The sequence below is a fragment of the Hyperolius riggenbachi genome, chromosome 10, assembly GCF_040937935.1.
Source record: "Hyperolius riggenbachi isolate aHypRig1 chromosome 10, aHypRig1.pri, whole genome shotgun sequence".
Classification (NCBI taxonomy): Eukaryota; Metazoa; Chordata; class Amphibia; order Anura; family Hyperoliidae; genus Hyperolius; species Hyperolius riggenbachi.
This window is the reverse complement of record NC_090655.1, coordinates 195,240,300-195,256,950: the sequence shown is the minus strand read 5'-3', so window position 1 is coordinate 195,256,950 and position 16,651 is coordinate 195,240,300. Positions and strand designations below refer to the sequence as shown.

The following is a 16,651-nucleotide window of genomic DNA, read 5'->3' as shown; positions in this document are numbered from 1 at the left end:
CATCGCCTGCTTGTAGTAGACCTCAGATTTGCGTGCAGGAAGAAAAGAGAGCAGCTATGGGAACAGCTCCCCTTTCTTCCTGAAGCACTGTGGGTCATGTGGATCTGGGGTCTACTACAAGCATGCAGGGGAGGGGGACCCGGCCAGCCTGTCCTGCTGCAGGAGGTGGCTGTCCAAAACCAGCAGCCAGGAGAAAGGGGGGTGGGAGGGATTTCACCTGACGCATGATGCCACCTGAGGAAGTGGCATCACCTGGCATCATGGGCGGGATGGCCCTGTAGATATGACCATCACTAATCTAAAGGGATGCAGGAAGCCGTTTACTTTACTCTAGTACGAAGCTGTCACATGACTGAAGCAGGAACAGCCCATGCAGACCACTGGTAGAAGAATCACAATTGGCTGCAGAGACCTGTTACTCAGCTAGTGAGACTTCTACATTACCAAGCACATCTTAGTGAATTGAGGCAAACCATAGTATAACGGCATGTGTAGAAACCTTAGTAAATTTGGAAGAAAAGTGTAAATTACCGTATGCGGTATTTTACTGACCTAATTTTGTTACCGAACAGCCTTAGGGCCCTTTCACACTGGCGCTGTGCAGCAAATTGCTGCACTGCTACTGCAGCCTAATGTATCCCTATTAGGAAGCTCATACTTCCCACGTTGCAGTACGCTGTGCTGGAAGTACCTAATCTAACACTAGCGCAGAACTACCTTACCGTGCGTGATCTACGACGACCTGCATCGGACCGGAAGTCATGTTACTCTATGGCAACACAGGTTTTTTTAAAACGCGGCATTGCATTGTCGCGGCACGCATGCGCAGACCGGTATCTTTACAATACGATTCCACCTACCCAAAGCAGGTAGTGACCGCAAGCGCGCATCACTTCCTGCTTGGCTGGTGGCCAGACAGGGAACATCGTGTACTAACACAGTGTTCCCTGAAGGCCTCTTTTTGGCAGTGTTGCGGGCGCAACGCAACACACCGCTGACTCTAGTTATAATGTGAAACCGGCCTCAGTGAATTGAAGCCACAGAAGGACCACTTGGCCAAGCTCTGATTTATGAGGAGATGTCACCTCCACAGAATGCTCCTGAAAGCAGTCAGATCATACATGCATATCTGTCCAACTTTGTTTGTGGAGAAGAACTGAAGATGCAATAAAAACATTAGCACATTTCCAAGGTTTTTATTATATATGACTTAAGCAAAAAAAAGTTGCAGCATGTAATTATGAGCATTGCAGTTTTTCATGTTTTTCTTCTATTTGCAGATAATTAACAGGTTTTAAATTCAGACATGGGGAGTTCATCCTACTCACTAATATCCGCTCCCTAGTCTGTCACTGACTTGGGTCATTAACGTGTCCAATAAGAATTGGAACTCTGCTTTTACCAGACACTAGAATAAAAAGAAAGGGTCTTCGTACAGCAAAGACAGTAATAGTGCGAGCAACAGATACAGTCGTTGCTACTGCAGTCTTTACCCCTTCTTCTTTGACTTCCAGGACAACACGATGGCGAATATCACTTATAGCAAGGCTTGTATTGTTTGACAGAGCACAAAGATTTGGATCATCAAACAGATAATAAAGTCCTAAAAAAAACAACAACATAGAATTTAATTACCACAGATGCTAGTTTAAAAAAATTAAAATAATGGTTAAGATGGAACTAGCTATGTAAACAATTTCCTGAGCTAAAGGACTACTATTGCAAAAAAACTGTCCTCCTATGATCTCCACTCTCCCCCTGTGATGTCCTCTATGCCTCTGCTTCTTCCTGTGCCCCCCTCTGACCCCCTGTGAACTCTTGTGTCCTCCTGTGTCCTTCTCTTGCTCACAGCTATCAGAGTGGACCAGCGTCCCCTAGCACAGATTCAGCATGCTATAAGGAAGAACGGTTACTTGAAACACTTTCCTTTGACTGGTGCCAATGGGCAGGACCACAGCTACATCAATGGGCCAATCACTGCACTCCGCAGCAGTTACCAATGAGTTTTCATGTGTATTTATAATTGTATTTCTGTAATTTTACATTCATCTCCACAATTGTATACAGTATAGCTTGGCATTTGTCCATTTATCCAAGTATTTTATTATAAATAGAGTTGGGCCGAACCTCCGATTTTAGGTTCGCGAACCTGGTTCGCGAACTTCCGCGGAAGGTTCGGTTCGCGTTAAAGTTCGCGAACCGCAATAGACTTCAATGGGGATGCGAACTTTGAAAAAAAAAAATAATTATGCTGGCCACAAAAGTGATGGAAAAGATCTTTCAAGGGGTCTAACACCTGGAGGGGGGCATGGCGGAGTGGGATACATGCCAAAAGTCCCGGGGAAAAATCTGGATTTGACGCAAAGCAGCGTTTTAAGGGCAGAAATCACATTGAATGCTAAATGACAGGCCTAAAGTGCTTTCAAACATCTTGCATGTGTATACATCAATCAGGTAGTGTAATTAAGGTACTGCTTCACACTGACACACCAAACTCACCGTGTAACGCACCGCAAACAGCTGTTTGTGTAGTGACGGCCGTGCTGGACTGGTGCGCACCATGGCGAGAGTGCAGGTTTTGGTGGCTTTACAGCCCATATGGTCGCCTGGCTGATGTAGCTGAATGACAGAACAGTGACTGTCCAGCTGATCAAATTTGGTCTGACCACAATGAGGCAACGACCTTATTATCGTGGGTGTGCCCCCCGAGACACTCATCTAGGCGCCGGTCATTGCTTCATTGTGATACGCAAGCCCCTTCACCACGGCAAGGTAATGATCACGAAGGGGAATGGGCGCATGTACATGCCTTTTCTTTTGTTGTTGCAGCTGCCCGCAGTGCAGCCAGAAAAATTAGGCAGTCATGTACACGCACCAGAAAAATTATTACAGCGGCCGCTGCTAGCAGCGGCCTAAAAAATTCAGCAATCCGCCTGGAGTCCCGGACCCTGTTGGTGGTGGCGGAGAAGGTAGTCAAGCGGCCTGCAGGCAGACATGCTGTGTGGAGGGACTGGGAGCGACTTAGTCTTCTTGGGGCAGGCCAGGCAGCCAGTCACACGGCGTGCAGGCAAAGATGCTGTGTGTGCGGGGACTGACTTAGTCTTGGGGCGGGCAGCAGCCCTCCGGGATCCATGCCTCATTCATTTTGATAAAGGTGAGGTACTTAACACTTTTGTGACTTAGGCGACTTCTCTTCTCTGTGACAATGCCTCCAGCTGCGCTGAAGGTCCTTTCTGACAGGACGCTTGCGGCAGGGCAGGAGAGAAGTTGGATGGCAAATTGGGACAGCTCTGGCCACAGGTCAAGCCTGCGCACCCAGTAGTTCAAGGGTTCCTCATCGCTGTTCACAGCAGTGTCTACATCCACACTTAAGGCCAGGTAGTCGGCTACCTGCCGTTCCAGGCGTTGGTGGAGGGTGGATCCGGAAGGGCTACGGCGAGGTGTTGGACTAAAGAACGTCCGCATGTCCGACATCACCATGAGATCGCTGGAGCGTCCTGTCTTTGACTGCGTGGACACGGGAGGAGGATTAGTGGCAGTGGTACCTTGCTGGCGTTGTGCCGTCACATCACCCTTAAAGGCATTGTAAAGCATAGTTGACAGCTGGTTCTGCATGTGCTGCATCCTTTCCACCTTCCGGTGAGTTGGTAACAGGTCCGCCACTTTGTGCCTGTACCGAGGGTCTAGTAGTGTGGCCACCCAGTACAGGTCATTCCCCTTGAGGTTTTTTATACGGGGGTCCCTCAACAGGCAGGACAGCATAAAAGACGACATCTGCACAAAGTCGGATCCAGTACCCTCAATCTCCTCTTGCTCTTCCTCAGTGACGTCAGGTAAGTCAACCTCCTCCCCCCAGCCGCGAACAATACCACGGGAAGGTTGAGCAGCACAAGCCCCTTGCGATGCCTGCTGAGGTTGTTCTCCTGCCGCTGTCCCCTCCTCCTCCTCCTCCTCCCCCAAAGAAACACCTTGCTCATCATCCTCTGAGTCTGACTCGTCTTCTGCACACGACTTCTCTTCTTCCTCCTCCTCCCCCCTCTGTGCTGCCGCAGGTGTTGAGGAAACAGCTGGGTCTGATGAAAATTGGTCCCATGCCTGTTCCTGCCGTAACGGTTCCTGGTCACGCTCATTCACAGCTTCATCCGCCACTCTACGCACAGCACGCTCCAAGAAGTAAGCGTAGGGAATTAAGTCGCTGATGGTGCCCTCACTGCGGCTCACCAGGTTGGTCACCTCCTCAAACGGCCGCATGAGCCTGCATGCATTTTCCATCAGTGTCCAGTTGTCGGGCCAGAACATCCCCATCTTCCCAGACTGTTTCATTCTACTGTAGTTGTAGAGGTAGTGGGTCACGGCTTTCTTCTGTTCTAGCAGGCGGGAGAACATGAGCAGGGTCGAGTTCCAGCGAGTCGGGCTATCGCAAATGAGGCGTCTCACCGGCATGTTGTTTTTGCGCTGAATTTCCGCAAAGCGTGCCATGGCTGTGTAAGACCGCCTCAAATGCCCACAGAACTTCCTGGCCTGCTTCAGGACATTCGCTAAGCCAGGGTACTTTGCCACAAATCTTTGAACCACTAGATTCATGACATGTGCCATGCAGGGTATGTGTGTCAGCTTCCCCATATGCAAAGCGGCAAGCAGATTGCTGCCGTTGTCGCACACCACGTTGCCTATCTCCAGGTGGTGCGGGGTCAGCCACTCATCCACCTGTTTCTTAAGAGCAGCCAGGAGAGCTGCTCCAGTGTGACTCTCCGCTTTGAGACAAGACATGTCTAAGATGGCGTGACACTGTCTTACCTGGCATGCAGCATAGGCCCTGCGGAGCTGGGGCTGTGTAGCTGGAGAGGAGAACTGCCACTCAGCCAAGGAGGAGGAGGACAGCGAAGAGCATGTAGCAGGAGGAGAGGAGGTGGCAGGAGGCCTGCCTGCAAGCCGTGGAGGTGTCACAATTTGGTCCGCTGCGCCCTGCTTGCCATCGTTCACCACCAGGTTCACCCAATGGGCTGTGTAGGTAATGTAGCGGCCCTGCCCGTGCTTGGCAGACCAGGCATCCGTGGTCAGGTGTACCCTTGACCCAACGCTCTTCGCAAGAGATGACACCACTTGCCTCTCAACTTCACGGTGCAGTTGGGGTATGGCCTTTCTCGAAAAATAAGTGCGGCCTGGCATCTTCCACTGCGGTGTTCCGATGGCCACAAATTTACGGAAGGCCTCAGAGTCCACCAGCCGGTATGGTAACAGCTGCCGAGCTAACAGTTCCGCCACGCCAGCTGTCAGACGCCGGGCAAGGGGGTGACTGGCCGAAATTGGCTTCTTCCGCTCAAACATTTCCTTCACGGACACCTGACTGCTGCTGTGGGCAGAGGAACAGGAACCGCTCAAGGGCAGAGGCGGAGTGGAGGAGGGTGCCTGTGAAGGTGGAAGGGAGAAAGCGGCAGAAGCAGATAATGCACCTGATGGAGGAGGAAGAGGAGAAGGAGGGTGTCTTTGCTTTTGTGTGCTGCTGCTGCTTTTGCTCAGGTGGCCATCTCATTGCTGTTTGTGCCTTTTCTCCAGGTGCCTTCGTAAGGCACTTGTCCCTACGTGAGTGTTGGCCTTTCCACGGCTCAATTTTTGTTGGCAGAGCGAACAGATGGCTTTGGTCCGATCTGAGGCACACACATTAAAAAATTTCCACACCGCTGAGCCACCCTGGGATGTGGGCACTATGGGGACCTCAGCAGCTGATGCTGAAGGGCAAGTTGGCTGGCTGTACATAGGTGGCGATACATGGTGCCGGACTCTGCCACCAGCTGTTTCTGACGAAGAGCTGCCCCAGCTTCTTTCAGCAACTTCTCTCCTCCTACTACTCTCTGACTCCCCCTCTGAACTGTCCCCCTCTTCATCTCCTCTATTGGGAACATACAGAGGATCCCTATCATCGTCATCATCGTAATCATCCTGCCCAGCTTCGCTTGCCTCAGACAAATCCAAACATGCACCATCAGTAGGTCCTTCATCCTCCTTACACGTTACATCCATAGTGTTGCCGGGTAACTCAAATATATGAGCTGGTGAAAATTCATCTGGCTGTAACAACAATGGCTGTGCATCAGTGATTTCAACACTAAATAATTCTTGCGAAGTGTCAAATGCAGCGGAAGTGGTGCTAGTAGTAGCGCTGGTGGCTGAGCAAGATGAGGTGTTCTGTGTCGCTAAATACTCAACCACGTCCTGACAATCTTGGGAGGTGATGGGACGTGCCTTCTTCCGAGCAATGTACTGTGGGCCAGGTCCACACGAAATTACATTTACATGACCTCGCGCAGACCTGCCGGGTGGCCTTCCTCTGGCTCTGGCACTACCTCTTCCTCTACCTGTTTTGTCCATATCGGGTATGCACGGAGTGGTATATCACACTGCGTGCACTCACGTAGGTAGGTGGGTTCACTTAACTGCACAGGTATGCGCACTGATGCGGTGGGTTCACTGAACAGAACAGGTATACAGTGGCGGGTTCACAGAACAGGTATGCAGTGGCAGGTTCACTGAACACAACAGGTATGCAGTGGCAGGTTCACTGAACACAACAGGTATGCAGTGGCGGGTTCACTGAACAGGTATACAGTGGCGGGTTCACTAAACAGAACAGGTATACAGTGGCGGGTTCACTAAACAGAACAGGTATACAGTGGCGGGTTCACAGAACAGGTATGCAGTGGCAGGTTCACTGAACACAACAGGTATGCAGTGGCGGGTTCACTGAACAGGTATACAGTGGCGGGCCCACTGAACAGAACAGGTATGCAGTGGCGGGTTCACTGAACAGGTATACAGTGGCGGGTCCACTGAACAGAACAGGTATGCAGTGGCGGGTTCACTAAACAGAACAGGTATACAGTGGCGGGTTCACTAAACAGAACAGGTATACAGTGGCGGGTTCACAGAACAGGTATGCAGTGGCAGGTTCACTGAACACAACAGGTATGCAGTGGCGGGTTCACTGAACAGAACAGGTATGCAGTGGCGGGTTCACTGAACAGGTATACAGTGGCGGGTCCACTGAACAGAACAGGTATGCAGTGGCGGGTTCACTAAACAGAACAGGTATACAGTGGCGGGTTCACAGAACAGGTATGCAGTGGCAGGTTCACTGAACACAACAGGTATGCAGTGGCGGGTTCACTGAACAGGTATACAGTGGCGGGTCCACTGAACAGAACAGGTATGCAGTGGCGGGTTCACTGAACAGGTATACAGTGGCGGGTCCACTGAACAGAACAGGTATGCAGTGGCGGGTTCACTAAACAGAACAGGTATACAGTGGCGGGTTCACTAAACAGAACAGGTATACAGTGGCGGGTTCACAGAACAGGTATGCAGTGGCAGGTTCACTGAACACAACAGGTATGCAGTGGTGGGTTCACAGAACAGGTATGCAGTGGTGGGTTCACAGCACAGGTATGCAGTGGTGGGTTCAATGAACAGGTATACAGTGGCGGGTCCACTGAACAGAACAGGTATGCAGTGGCAGGTTCACTGAACAGGTATGCAGTGGTGGGTTCACAGCACAGGTATGCAGTGGTGGGTTCACAGAACAGGTATGCAGTGGTGGTGGGTTCACAGCACAGGTATGCAGTGGTGGGTTCAATGAACAGGTATACAGTGGCGGGTCCACTGAACAGAACAGGTATGCAGTGGCAGGTTCACTGAACAGGTATGCAGTGGTGGGTTCACAGCACAGGTATGCAGTGGTGGGTTCACTGAACAGGTATGCAGTGGTGGGTTCACAGCACAGGTATGCAGTGGTGGGTTCACAGCACAGGTATGCAGTGGTGGGTTCACAGCACAGGTATGCAGTGGTGGGTTCACAGCACAGGTATGCAGTGGTGGGTTCACAGAACAGGTAGGCAGCCAGACAGGAACAAGTTAAGCCTAACTAATCTTTCCCTGAGAGACAGTCTGCAGCAGCTCGCCCTACTCTCACTAACGCAGGCAGCACACGAGTGACCGTAATGGCCGCCGCTGCCTGCCTTATATAAGGGGGGGTGGGGCTCCAGGGGCTAGTGTAGCCTAATTGGCTACACTGGGCCTGCTGACTGTGATGTAGAGGGTCAAAGTTGACCCTCCATGTGCATTATGGGGCGAACCGAACTTCCGCAAAGGTTCGCCTGCGGGACGCGAACGCGAACCACTGAAGTTCGCATGGAACCGTTCGCAGGCGAACCGTTCGGCCCAACTCTAATTATAAATAATAATATTTTTAGTCACTAGTTGACTCAGTGCTCACGGGCTAATTGAACTTGCATACATGGTGTTATTTTTATAAATGAATTTCAACTCCGTGACATCTTATTAAATGTGGGCTGGGTCTGCTGAGATCACCTAATGAAGGGGTGGTGCCTTAAAACGCATAGTGGGTGACCCAGCCATACACTGATACACTAAACTGTTACTTCAGAGTGTTACTGAATGTTAGACAGCTTTGTCGGAGGAGATTCCTGGACACGAGTGCCATCACTTGCTGATGCATGCTGCTAGCACTCCTTTTTTCCCCTCTTTTCACAGTTTCTATCAAAATCCACGACCATGCTGACATTGTCTGGAAGTTTGAAGGTTAATTTTTCATGGCTGGATGAATCCCTATATCCTTTAATGCTGTGCACAGGTTGCAACTCTTTTCTTTCATGAATTAACCAATTCTCTATGAATGAGGTATTTTGTGGCATCTCATATGCTATGATGTTCAGGTGTGTAGTCAGAGGCATTTTAAGCATAGGCAGCTATACCTAAGATGACACTTGTAGCAGGTGACTCTACAGAGTTATTCTTTGCACATTGTTCTTTATACCCGACTGCTAGTTCTATTAGGAAAGGAATGGATGGTAATTTTAACAACCAAATGGGCACTTAGTAGCATAACAAAGAAGGCCTGAAATTAAGAGGTTTGATCCATAGTTTCACTGGTATCATAAAGGTGACTTAGTATATGCTTGGTTTCTGCTTGTTTTGTCAGTTTGGCTAATTTTTTTTCCCGGACACTGTTCTTTTGTTTGCATGCTGGTAAGTTTTTGCATATACTCATTTGTGCATTCTGCACAGGGAATACATTTCACTCGCACCTAGGCTCTCTCACATAAAAACAATCTACACCCACATAGGTTTAGGTTATAGCCTCTGTTGCTGTCTCAGAAGGATTGCATATTTGTTTCCAGTTTTGTCTGTTGGCCCATTTTTAGGCTAGGCTAGGCCTCTCCCTTTTGGTGCCTTAACCATGGCTAGTACAATTTGGGTACCAGTGAGATGCCGAAGGTACTATTTTGGAATATGAGGGGTTTAAATGCCTCCCACAAACATTCATTAATTTTTAAGTACTTCCAAGTACTTGGGGTTACATTTATTAGGGCCCTAGGTGTTATGGATGATGCTGCTGGGCATTAAGGAAATGCCAATTTCCAATAGCACAGTTCTTCGAGTCGGCAAAAAAAGACATGCTCAATGAAGAAGAGGGAAGCCTCTGGAAGCTGTAGAGGCTTCCTATGTCCAGGCCCGCATTCCAAGCAAGAAATGCGGTCCCGTTCCCTGCTCCCCACCCACCTGGCTACCTATACTAGGGTACCTACCTATGCCTGGCTACCTATACTGGGGCACCTACCTATGCCTAGCTACCTACACTGGGGCACCTACCTATGCCTGGCTACCTATACTAGGGCACCTACCTATGCCTGACTACTTTTACTAGGGCACCTACCTATGCATGGCTACCTATACTGGGGCACCGACCAATGTCTGGCCACCTATACTGGGGCACCTAGCCACCTACCTATGCCTGGCTAAGTATACTGGGGCACCTATGCCTGGCTACCTATACTGGGGCACCTACCTATGCATGGCTACCTATAATGGTGCACCTAGCAATGTCTGACCACCTATACTGGGGCACCTAGCCACCTACCTATGCCTGGCTACATATACTGGAGCACCTATGCCTGGCTACCTATACTGGAGCACCTACCTATGCCTGGTTACCTATACTGGGGCACCTAGCCACCTACATATGCCTAGCTACCAATACTAAATCACCTATCTATTCCTGGCTACCTATACTGGGGCACCTACCTATGCCTGGCTACTTATACTGGGGCAGATAGCCACCTACTTATGCCTGGCTACCTATACTGGAGCACCTATGTCTGGCTACCTATACTGGGGTGCCTGGCTACCTAAACTGGGGCACCTAGCCCCCTACCTATGCCTGGCTACCTATACTGGAGCACCCATGCCTGTGGGAAACACTGCCTCATTATGTGTATTTTGGGGAAGGCTGCTGCATTATATTTATGTTGTGGGAACTCTGCCACATTATTTGTATTTTGGGGCAAAATAGCATCGGGAGAATCTACCTATGCCTGGCTACTTATACTGGGGCAGATAGCCACCTACTTATGCCTGGCTACCTATACTGGAGCACCTATGTCTGGCTACCTATACTGGGGTGCCTGGCTACCTAAACTGGGGCACCTAGCCCCCTACCTATGCCTGGCTACCTATACTGGAGCACCCATGCCTGTGGGAAACACTGCCTCATTATGTGTATTTTGGGGAAGGCTGCTGCATTATATTTATGTTGTGGGAACTCTGCCACATTGTTTGTATTTTGGGGCAAAATAGCATCGGGAGAATCTACCTATGCCTGGCTACTTATACTGGGGCAGATAGCCACCTACTTATGCCTGGCTACCTATACTGGAGCACCTATGTCTGGCTACCTATACTGGGGTGCCTGGCTACCTAAACTGGGGCACCTAGCCCCCTACCTATGCCTGGCTACCTATACTGGAGCACCCATGCCTGTGGGAAACACTGCCTCATTATGTGTATTTTGGGGAAGGCTGCTGCATTATATTTATGTTGTGGAAACTCTGCCACATTATTTGTATTTTGGGGCAAAATAGCATCGGGAGAATCTTTTGTCTTTAATTATTGCCCATACTGAGTGCTGGGACTCAATCAAATCTCTTTTGCAGCTCCCATCAAACTGCGCCAATACCAAACTGTATGTCATTATGTAATTTTATAATAATTACATCTTCTGCAACGTTTTACAGAGTACATAGTCATGTCACCGACTGTCCTCTGAGGAGCTCACCATCTAATCAAACCATAGTCATAGTCTAATGTCCTACCTACCATATTATTATTATGTATTTATATAGCACTGACATCTTCTGCAGCACTTTACAGCGAACATAGTCGTGTTACTGACTGTCTCAGAGGACCTCACAATCTAATACCTACCAACATTTTGTGGGAAAGAACACTGGCTAATGTTTTTGTATGGTGGGGACATTTCCTACTTGCTTGTTTAAAGGGTCACTTAAGGCTAGAAAAAAAAATGGGTTTTACTCACCTGGGGCTTCCACCAGCCCCCTGCAGCTGTCTGGTGCACATGCAGTCTCGCTCGGATCCTCCTGTCCCCACCGGCAGCTACTTCTTTTTTCAGCGACAGGCGCCGACAGGCCTGGGAATGTGAGCGATTCTTCGCGTTCCTGGCCGCAATAGCAGTATAGAGGACGCTATTGCGGCCTGTCGGCGCCTGACGCCAAAAACGGAAGTGAGTAAACCTCATTTTTTTCTAGCCTTAAGTGTCCCTTTAAGGGTCACTTTACTCATATCTGGGGAGGAAACACAGGCCCACTGACTTTGGGTTGCACCCTTACTAAAAAATTTTAATTGGCCATGCCCACTGCATGTTATGGGCACACCCACTACATTTTTTGTGTGTGGACATGCCCACTTTCACCACCAATTACCTTTTTTTGTGGGGAGTGGGTGCATCATAGGTCTGAGGTGCCTAGGGCAGCATTAACCCTAAATACAGCCCTGCCTATGTCCTCCTCACCACAGGTGCTGCTCACCGGGACCCTCCAGAAGATCCTTGCCATGCTCCTCTTCAGGCACAAGTGTGGCCATGCTGTACCCGTGTGAGGACAGCGGCGCCTGTGTGGTAGCACAGAGTGGCAACCTAGGTTTGTTAGTAGCACTTTAAAGTGGTCCAGAACTCTTGCACAGGACAGAAGGAAATCATAGAGAAATTCACCCTGTATGTATTTAGAGAGTTTAGCCAGTCTAATTCCTCCTCATCTGTGACTAACCACCACTGTAATTTGATATATCGCTTGTGTCAGCACAGGAATCTCCTCTGCCATGGCAGAGCTGTTTATTTGTAAACACAGGATGTTAACCCTATGTCTGCTTCCATGAAAGCAGAAAGTAGACAAATTGCAGGTTTTTATCAGCTGTAACATAAAAATGTTTTTCTTTAAAGGTTATTATAGGGAAGGTCCAAGCAAAATAAAAAAATGAGTTTCACTTACCTGGGGCTTCTACCAGCCCCATGCAGCCATCCTGTGCCCTCGCAGTCACTCACTGCTGCTCCAGTCCCCCGCTGGCAGCTTGCCGACCTCAGATTTTTTTTTAGGCATTGAACCAGTAATGCGTAAAAATGTATGTGTTAATGTTCCTGCACTAGCGGGAATGCGTAAAAATGTACGCAATACGGCCCGCCGACCTCCGAGGTCGGCAAGCTGCCAGCGGGGGACTGGAGCAGCAGTGAGTGACTGCGAGGGCACAGGATGGCTGCATGGGGCTGGTAGAAGCCCCAGGTAAGTGAAACTCATTTTTTTATTTTGCTCGAACCTTCCCTTTAAGCTGTTGAATATCTTTTAGAGCAGAGAGGAAGTTCTGAGTTCGAGTCCCATTTAATTGTTTACTACTGTATATCTGTCACCTGCCCATTTCTTACAATATCTTACAAAACAATTGTTTGAAATTTCGAGACTTTTAGACTGAGTATGATAATGCAATATTGTTAATATTGTCGTAGTAGAGCCATGGATTGCAACATATATACTTAACTCCTGAAATCCCATATATATAGCAGTGCAGTTGATACTGAGTTTGTTTGACTTTTAAAGTGTACCAGAGACTACTAATAATAAAAGATTTATAGATACCTGGGGCTTCCTCCAGCCCCCTCTGCAATGATCGCTACCATGCCATCTTCCTCCACCTCCTCATTGTCCTGTTAGAAGCCCGGATAGCTTGGCCTGTCGGGGCGCACTATGCATGCGCAGGCCAGCCGACTGCGCTCCCACAATGAGGAGGCAGAGGAAGATGGCGTGGGAGCGATTGGTGTGGAGGGGGCTAAAGGAAGCCCCAGGTATGTATAAATCTTTAATTATTAGTCGTCTCTGGTACACTTTAAAGCTAATGTAACCCCTGTTTAACCACTTGCCGACCGCACGCTTATACCGTGCGTCGGCAAAGTGGCAGCTGCAGGACCAGCGACGCAGTACTGCGTCGCCAGCTGCAGGCTAATTAATCAGGAAGCAGCCGCTCGCGCGAGCGGCTGCTTCCTGTCAATTCACGGCGGGGGGCTCCGTGAATAGCCTGCGGGCCGCCGATGGCGGCTCGCAGGCTAAATGTAAACACAAGCGGAAATAATCCGCTTTGTTTACATTTGTACGGCGCTGCTGCGCAGCAGCGCCGTAAGGCAGATCGGCGATCCCTGGCCAATCAGCGGCCGGGGATCGCCTCCATGTGACAGGGGACGTCCTGTCACTGGCTGCACAGGACGGATAGCGTCCTGTGCAGCCTCGATCGCCGGGGGGGCAGCAGGTAGGAGAGGGAGGGGGGAATTTCGCCGCGGAGGGGGGCTTTGAGGTGCCCCCCCCCGCATCACCCAGCAGGCAGAAGAGATCAGACCCCCCCAGCACATCATCCCCATAGGGGGGAAAAAAGGGGGGCAATCTGATCTCTCTGCCTGCTACCTGATCTGTGCTGGGGGCTGCAGAGCCCACCCAGCACAGATCAGTAAAAACAGCGCTGGTCCTTAAGGGGGGGTAAAGGGTGGGTCATCAAGTGGTTAAAAAAAAAAAGTCAGATACTCATCTAAGGAGAGGGAAGGCTCGGTCCTAATGAGCCATCCCTCTCCTCTCCCAGTGGCCCCAGTGCTGCGCTGGCTCCTCCGTTCTCATCCCACGCCAAGGGGACTTCAGAAGTCTTCGGGAGCTGAGTCCTCCCGAAGACAGGCGGCGCACACGCGAGTGCGTCATAGAGGGCGCGCGCGCGTGCACAGTGTTATTCAGCCCGTCTTCGGGAGTACTCGGGCTCCCGAAGCATTTCAGAAGCCTCCTTTCGGCTAGGAGACAGCAGTATTTGACCGAAACGTTAAAATACTGCTACGGGGGAGCCAGGACAGCAGCGGGCACCGGGAGTGCTCTATAGGACCCAGAGCCTCCCTCTCCTTAGGTGAGTATCTGGCTTTTTTTTTGTTAACCCGGTTCCCATTAGCTTTAAGCCTTTAATGCTGGGAATACACAATGAGTTTTTTGGGCAGATAGATGGCTCGATAGTTAATTTCCGACATGTCCTATCTGATCTTGATTATTTTTCTGACTGATTTTCTCATAGAAGTGAATGGAAATCGATCAGAAAAATGATCGGAAAATCGACTGGCTAGTAAATCTGCTGAAAAAACTAATTGTGTTTTCCTAACATAAGTTCATGCTTAACTTACCATCATTATCAAGCAACCTTAAAGGCTCAATCAGATCAATGCTGTTGTCAAGTTTCAGCTGAGGAAGAGACACAGATGTAGCTCGAGGCTGCATTTCTTCCAGCTGTTTAATTAGGTCCTCCACAAACTCCTGATTGAGTTTTTTCTCCATTTTATTCAAGGCACTTGGATCCTGTGATATGGGCAAAAAGATGAGGAGGCTGCTGTTGTCAGTCAAGGGAAAACGTGCCACCTTATTGAAAAGTGAAAAGAAGTGAGTCAGTTGTACCATACCAATTCCTTTTACAATGTATCATACCACAGTTACATGTTCCACTCTTATCAAATTCATAGGACTGTGTGCTGTTTTATAGTTTGGTAAATACTGTGAACCGTTCTGTCTAACAGAAATACTGTAATTAAGTGATTTGTGTTACAAATCACACTAAATGGCCCTTATTACATTCAATTTTTAAGTTTATTCCTAGGAAATAGTTTTGCATCTTCTGTTTAAAATAACTTTTCAGCCCTTTGCAATTGAAAAAGTAACAGTAGGTGAAAAAGTACTTTCAGTATTTTGTTGCTTGCTGGTGGCTTAAATACTACCTGTTGCCTGACTATCCTGCTGATCCTCTGCCTCTAATACATTTAGCCATAGACCTCGAACAAGCATGCAGATCAAATGTTTCTGATTAAAATCTGACAAGATAAGCTTCACTGGTATTGTTTAATAGGAAATACATATGGCAGCCTCCCTCTACCTCTCACATTAGGCTCCCTTTAAGTCTTGACTTGAGGTCTTCTGCAGGTGTAATGCTCTGTCATTGTGAGAGCTGTTTAAACATGTACAAAATAAATTAATACATAAGGCATCGTAGTCTTCGCAAAAATCTATTTTAAGTTTTTATTTAAAAAAAACTAGTTTTTAAACCAGTGCAGGGTTAGATTGTGTTGTTTTTGACACCTGTGCAAAATTGCTATGATCACCAAATGTGTTATAAATGGGTCATTTGTGGACACAAGCCAATAAAAAATTAAATTAATAATGACTTTGTGGTTTTTTTGCAAAAAGCTTTTTTAAAGTTTTGGCAGGAAAAAGCATTTTTGAACCCAGTGGGAGAATTGGATTGTGGTTGTTTTAGCTCATTATCTTCCCCATGCGTCAGTTTGTAACCAGTTAGTGAAATTTTGAGGCCCCCTTCACATACAGTGGAGGAAATAATTATTTGACCCCTCACTGATTTTGTAAGTTTGTCCAATGACAACGAAATGAAAAGTCTCAGAACTTGGTCATCAGATACAAGAAACGTTTGACCTCTGTGCTTGCAAACAAGGGTTTTTCCACTAAGTATTAAGTATTTTATTGCTAGAGGGTTCAAAAACTTATTTCACTCAATGAAATGCAAATCAGTTGCTATCTTTTATTTAAGGTTATTTTTTCGATTTTCCTTTTGATGTGCTATCTGCCACTGTTAAAATAAACCTACCATTGAAATTATACTGTTCTGAGACTTTTCATTTCTTTGTCATTGGACAAACTTACAAAATCAGTGAGGGGTCAAATAATTATTTCCTCCACTGTATGGTGTGGTGGGATTTGCGCATGGCATATCAGGACATATGATCCTACCACAGTGCGTCGCACCACACCATTACCAACATTTTACTCCTGTGGCAGACTGGGCCGACATGGGAATTGCTGTAATTCCCCCCCCCTTTCCCCATGATGTACTACATGCCGCACAGGAAGTACGTGGTGTCAATTTTCCGATGTTAATCTAGCATGTGTACAGACCTTTACTTTTTCATCGCTACAGGGACCTTTTAATGTGTAACACCATATACTTTAAAAGTTATCATCTTGTTATTAACGTCCGCAACATACATCAATGTATGAAGAGGTTGAAGCAAACAAAGAAAATATGAAGTTAGCCCTCTTGCTTATTGCCGGCCAGCCCTCTTTACAGTAAGGATCACTGTTATTAGGAACATATTATAATAAAACGTATCTCCTGACCTTGATACAAGCAATGATGAAGCAAACCATTGTCTTATAATAGATTAAGCACTGTAAGAGATGGGAGGAAGCGAGGCCTATTGCCAATACTTGAA

General features: G+C 48.2%; 1 protein-coding gene across 2 annotated transcripts in view; it reads right to left on the bottom strand.

Moving 5' to 3' along the window:
* Positions 1-1,180: 1,180 nt before the first annotated feature.
* SERPING1 (serpin family G member 1) overlaps positions 1,181-16,651 on the bottom strand; it is an 87,172-nt gene continuing 71,701 nt past the window's right edge. For both annotated transcript variants that reach the window (XM_068255536.1, XM_068255537.1), the window contains 2 exons: positions 14,561-14,792; positions 1,181-1,603 (listed from right to left, as the gene is read on the bottom strand). In XM_068255536.1, the coding sequence (XP_068111637.1) occupies positions 1,350-1,603; positions 14,561-14,792 (486 nt within the window). In that variant the 3' untranslated portion in view covers positions 1,181-1,349. The remainder of the gene's footprint in view (positions 1,604-14,560; positions 14,793-16,651) is intronic.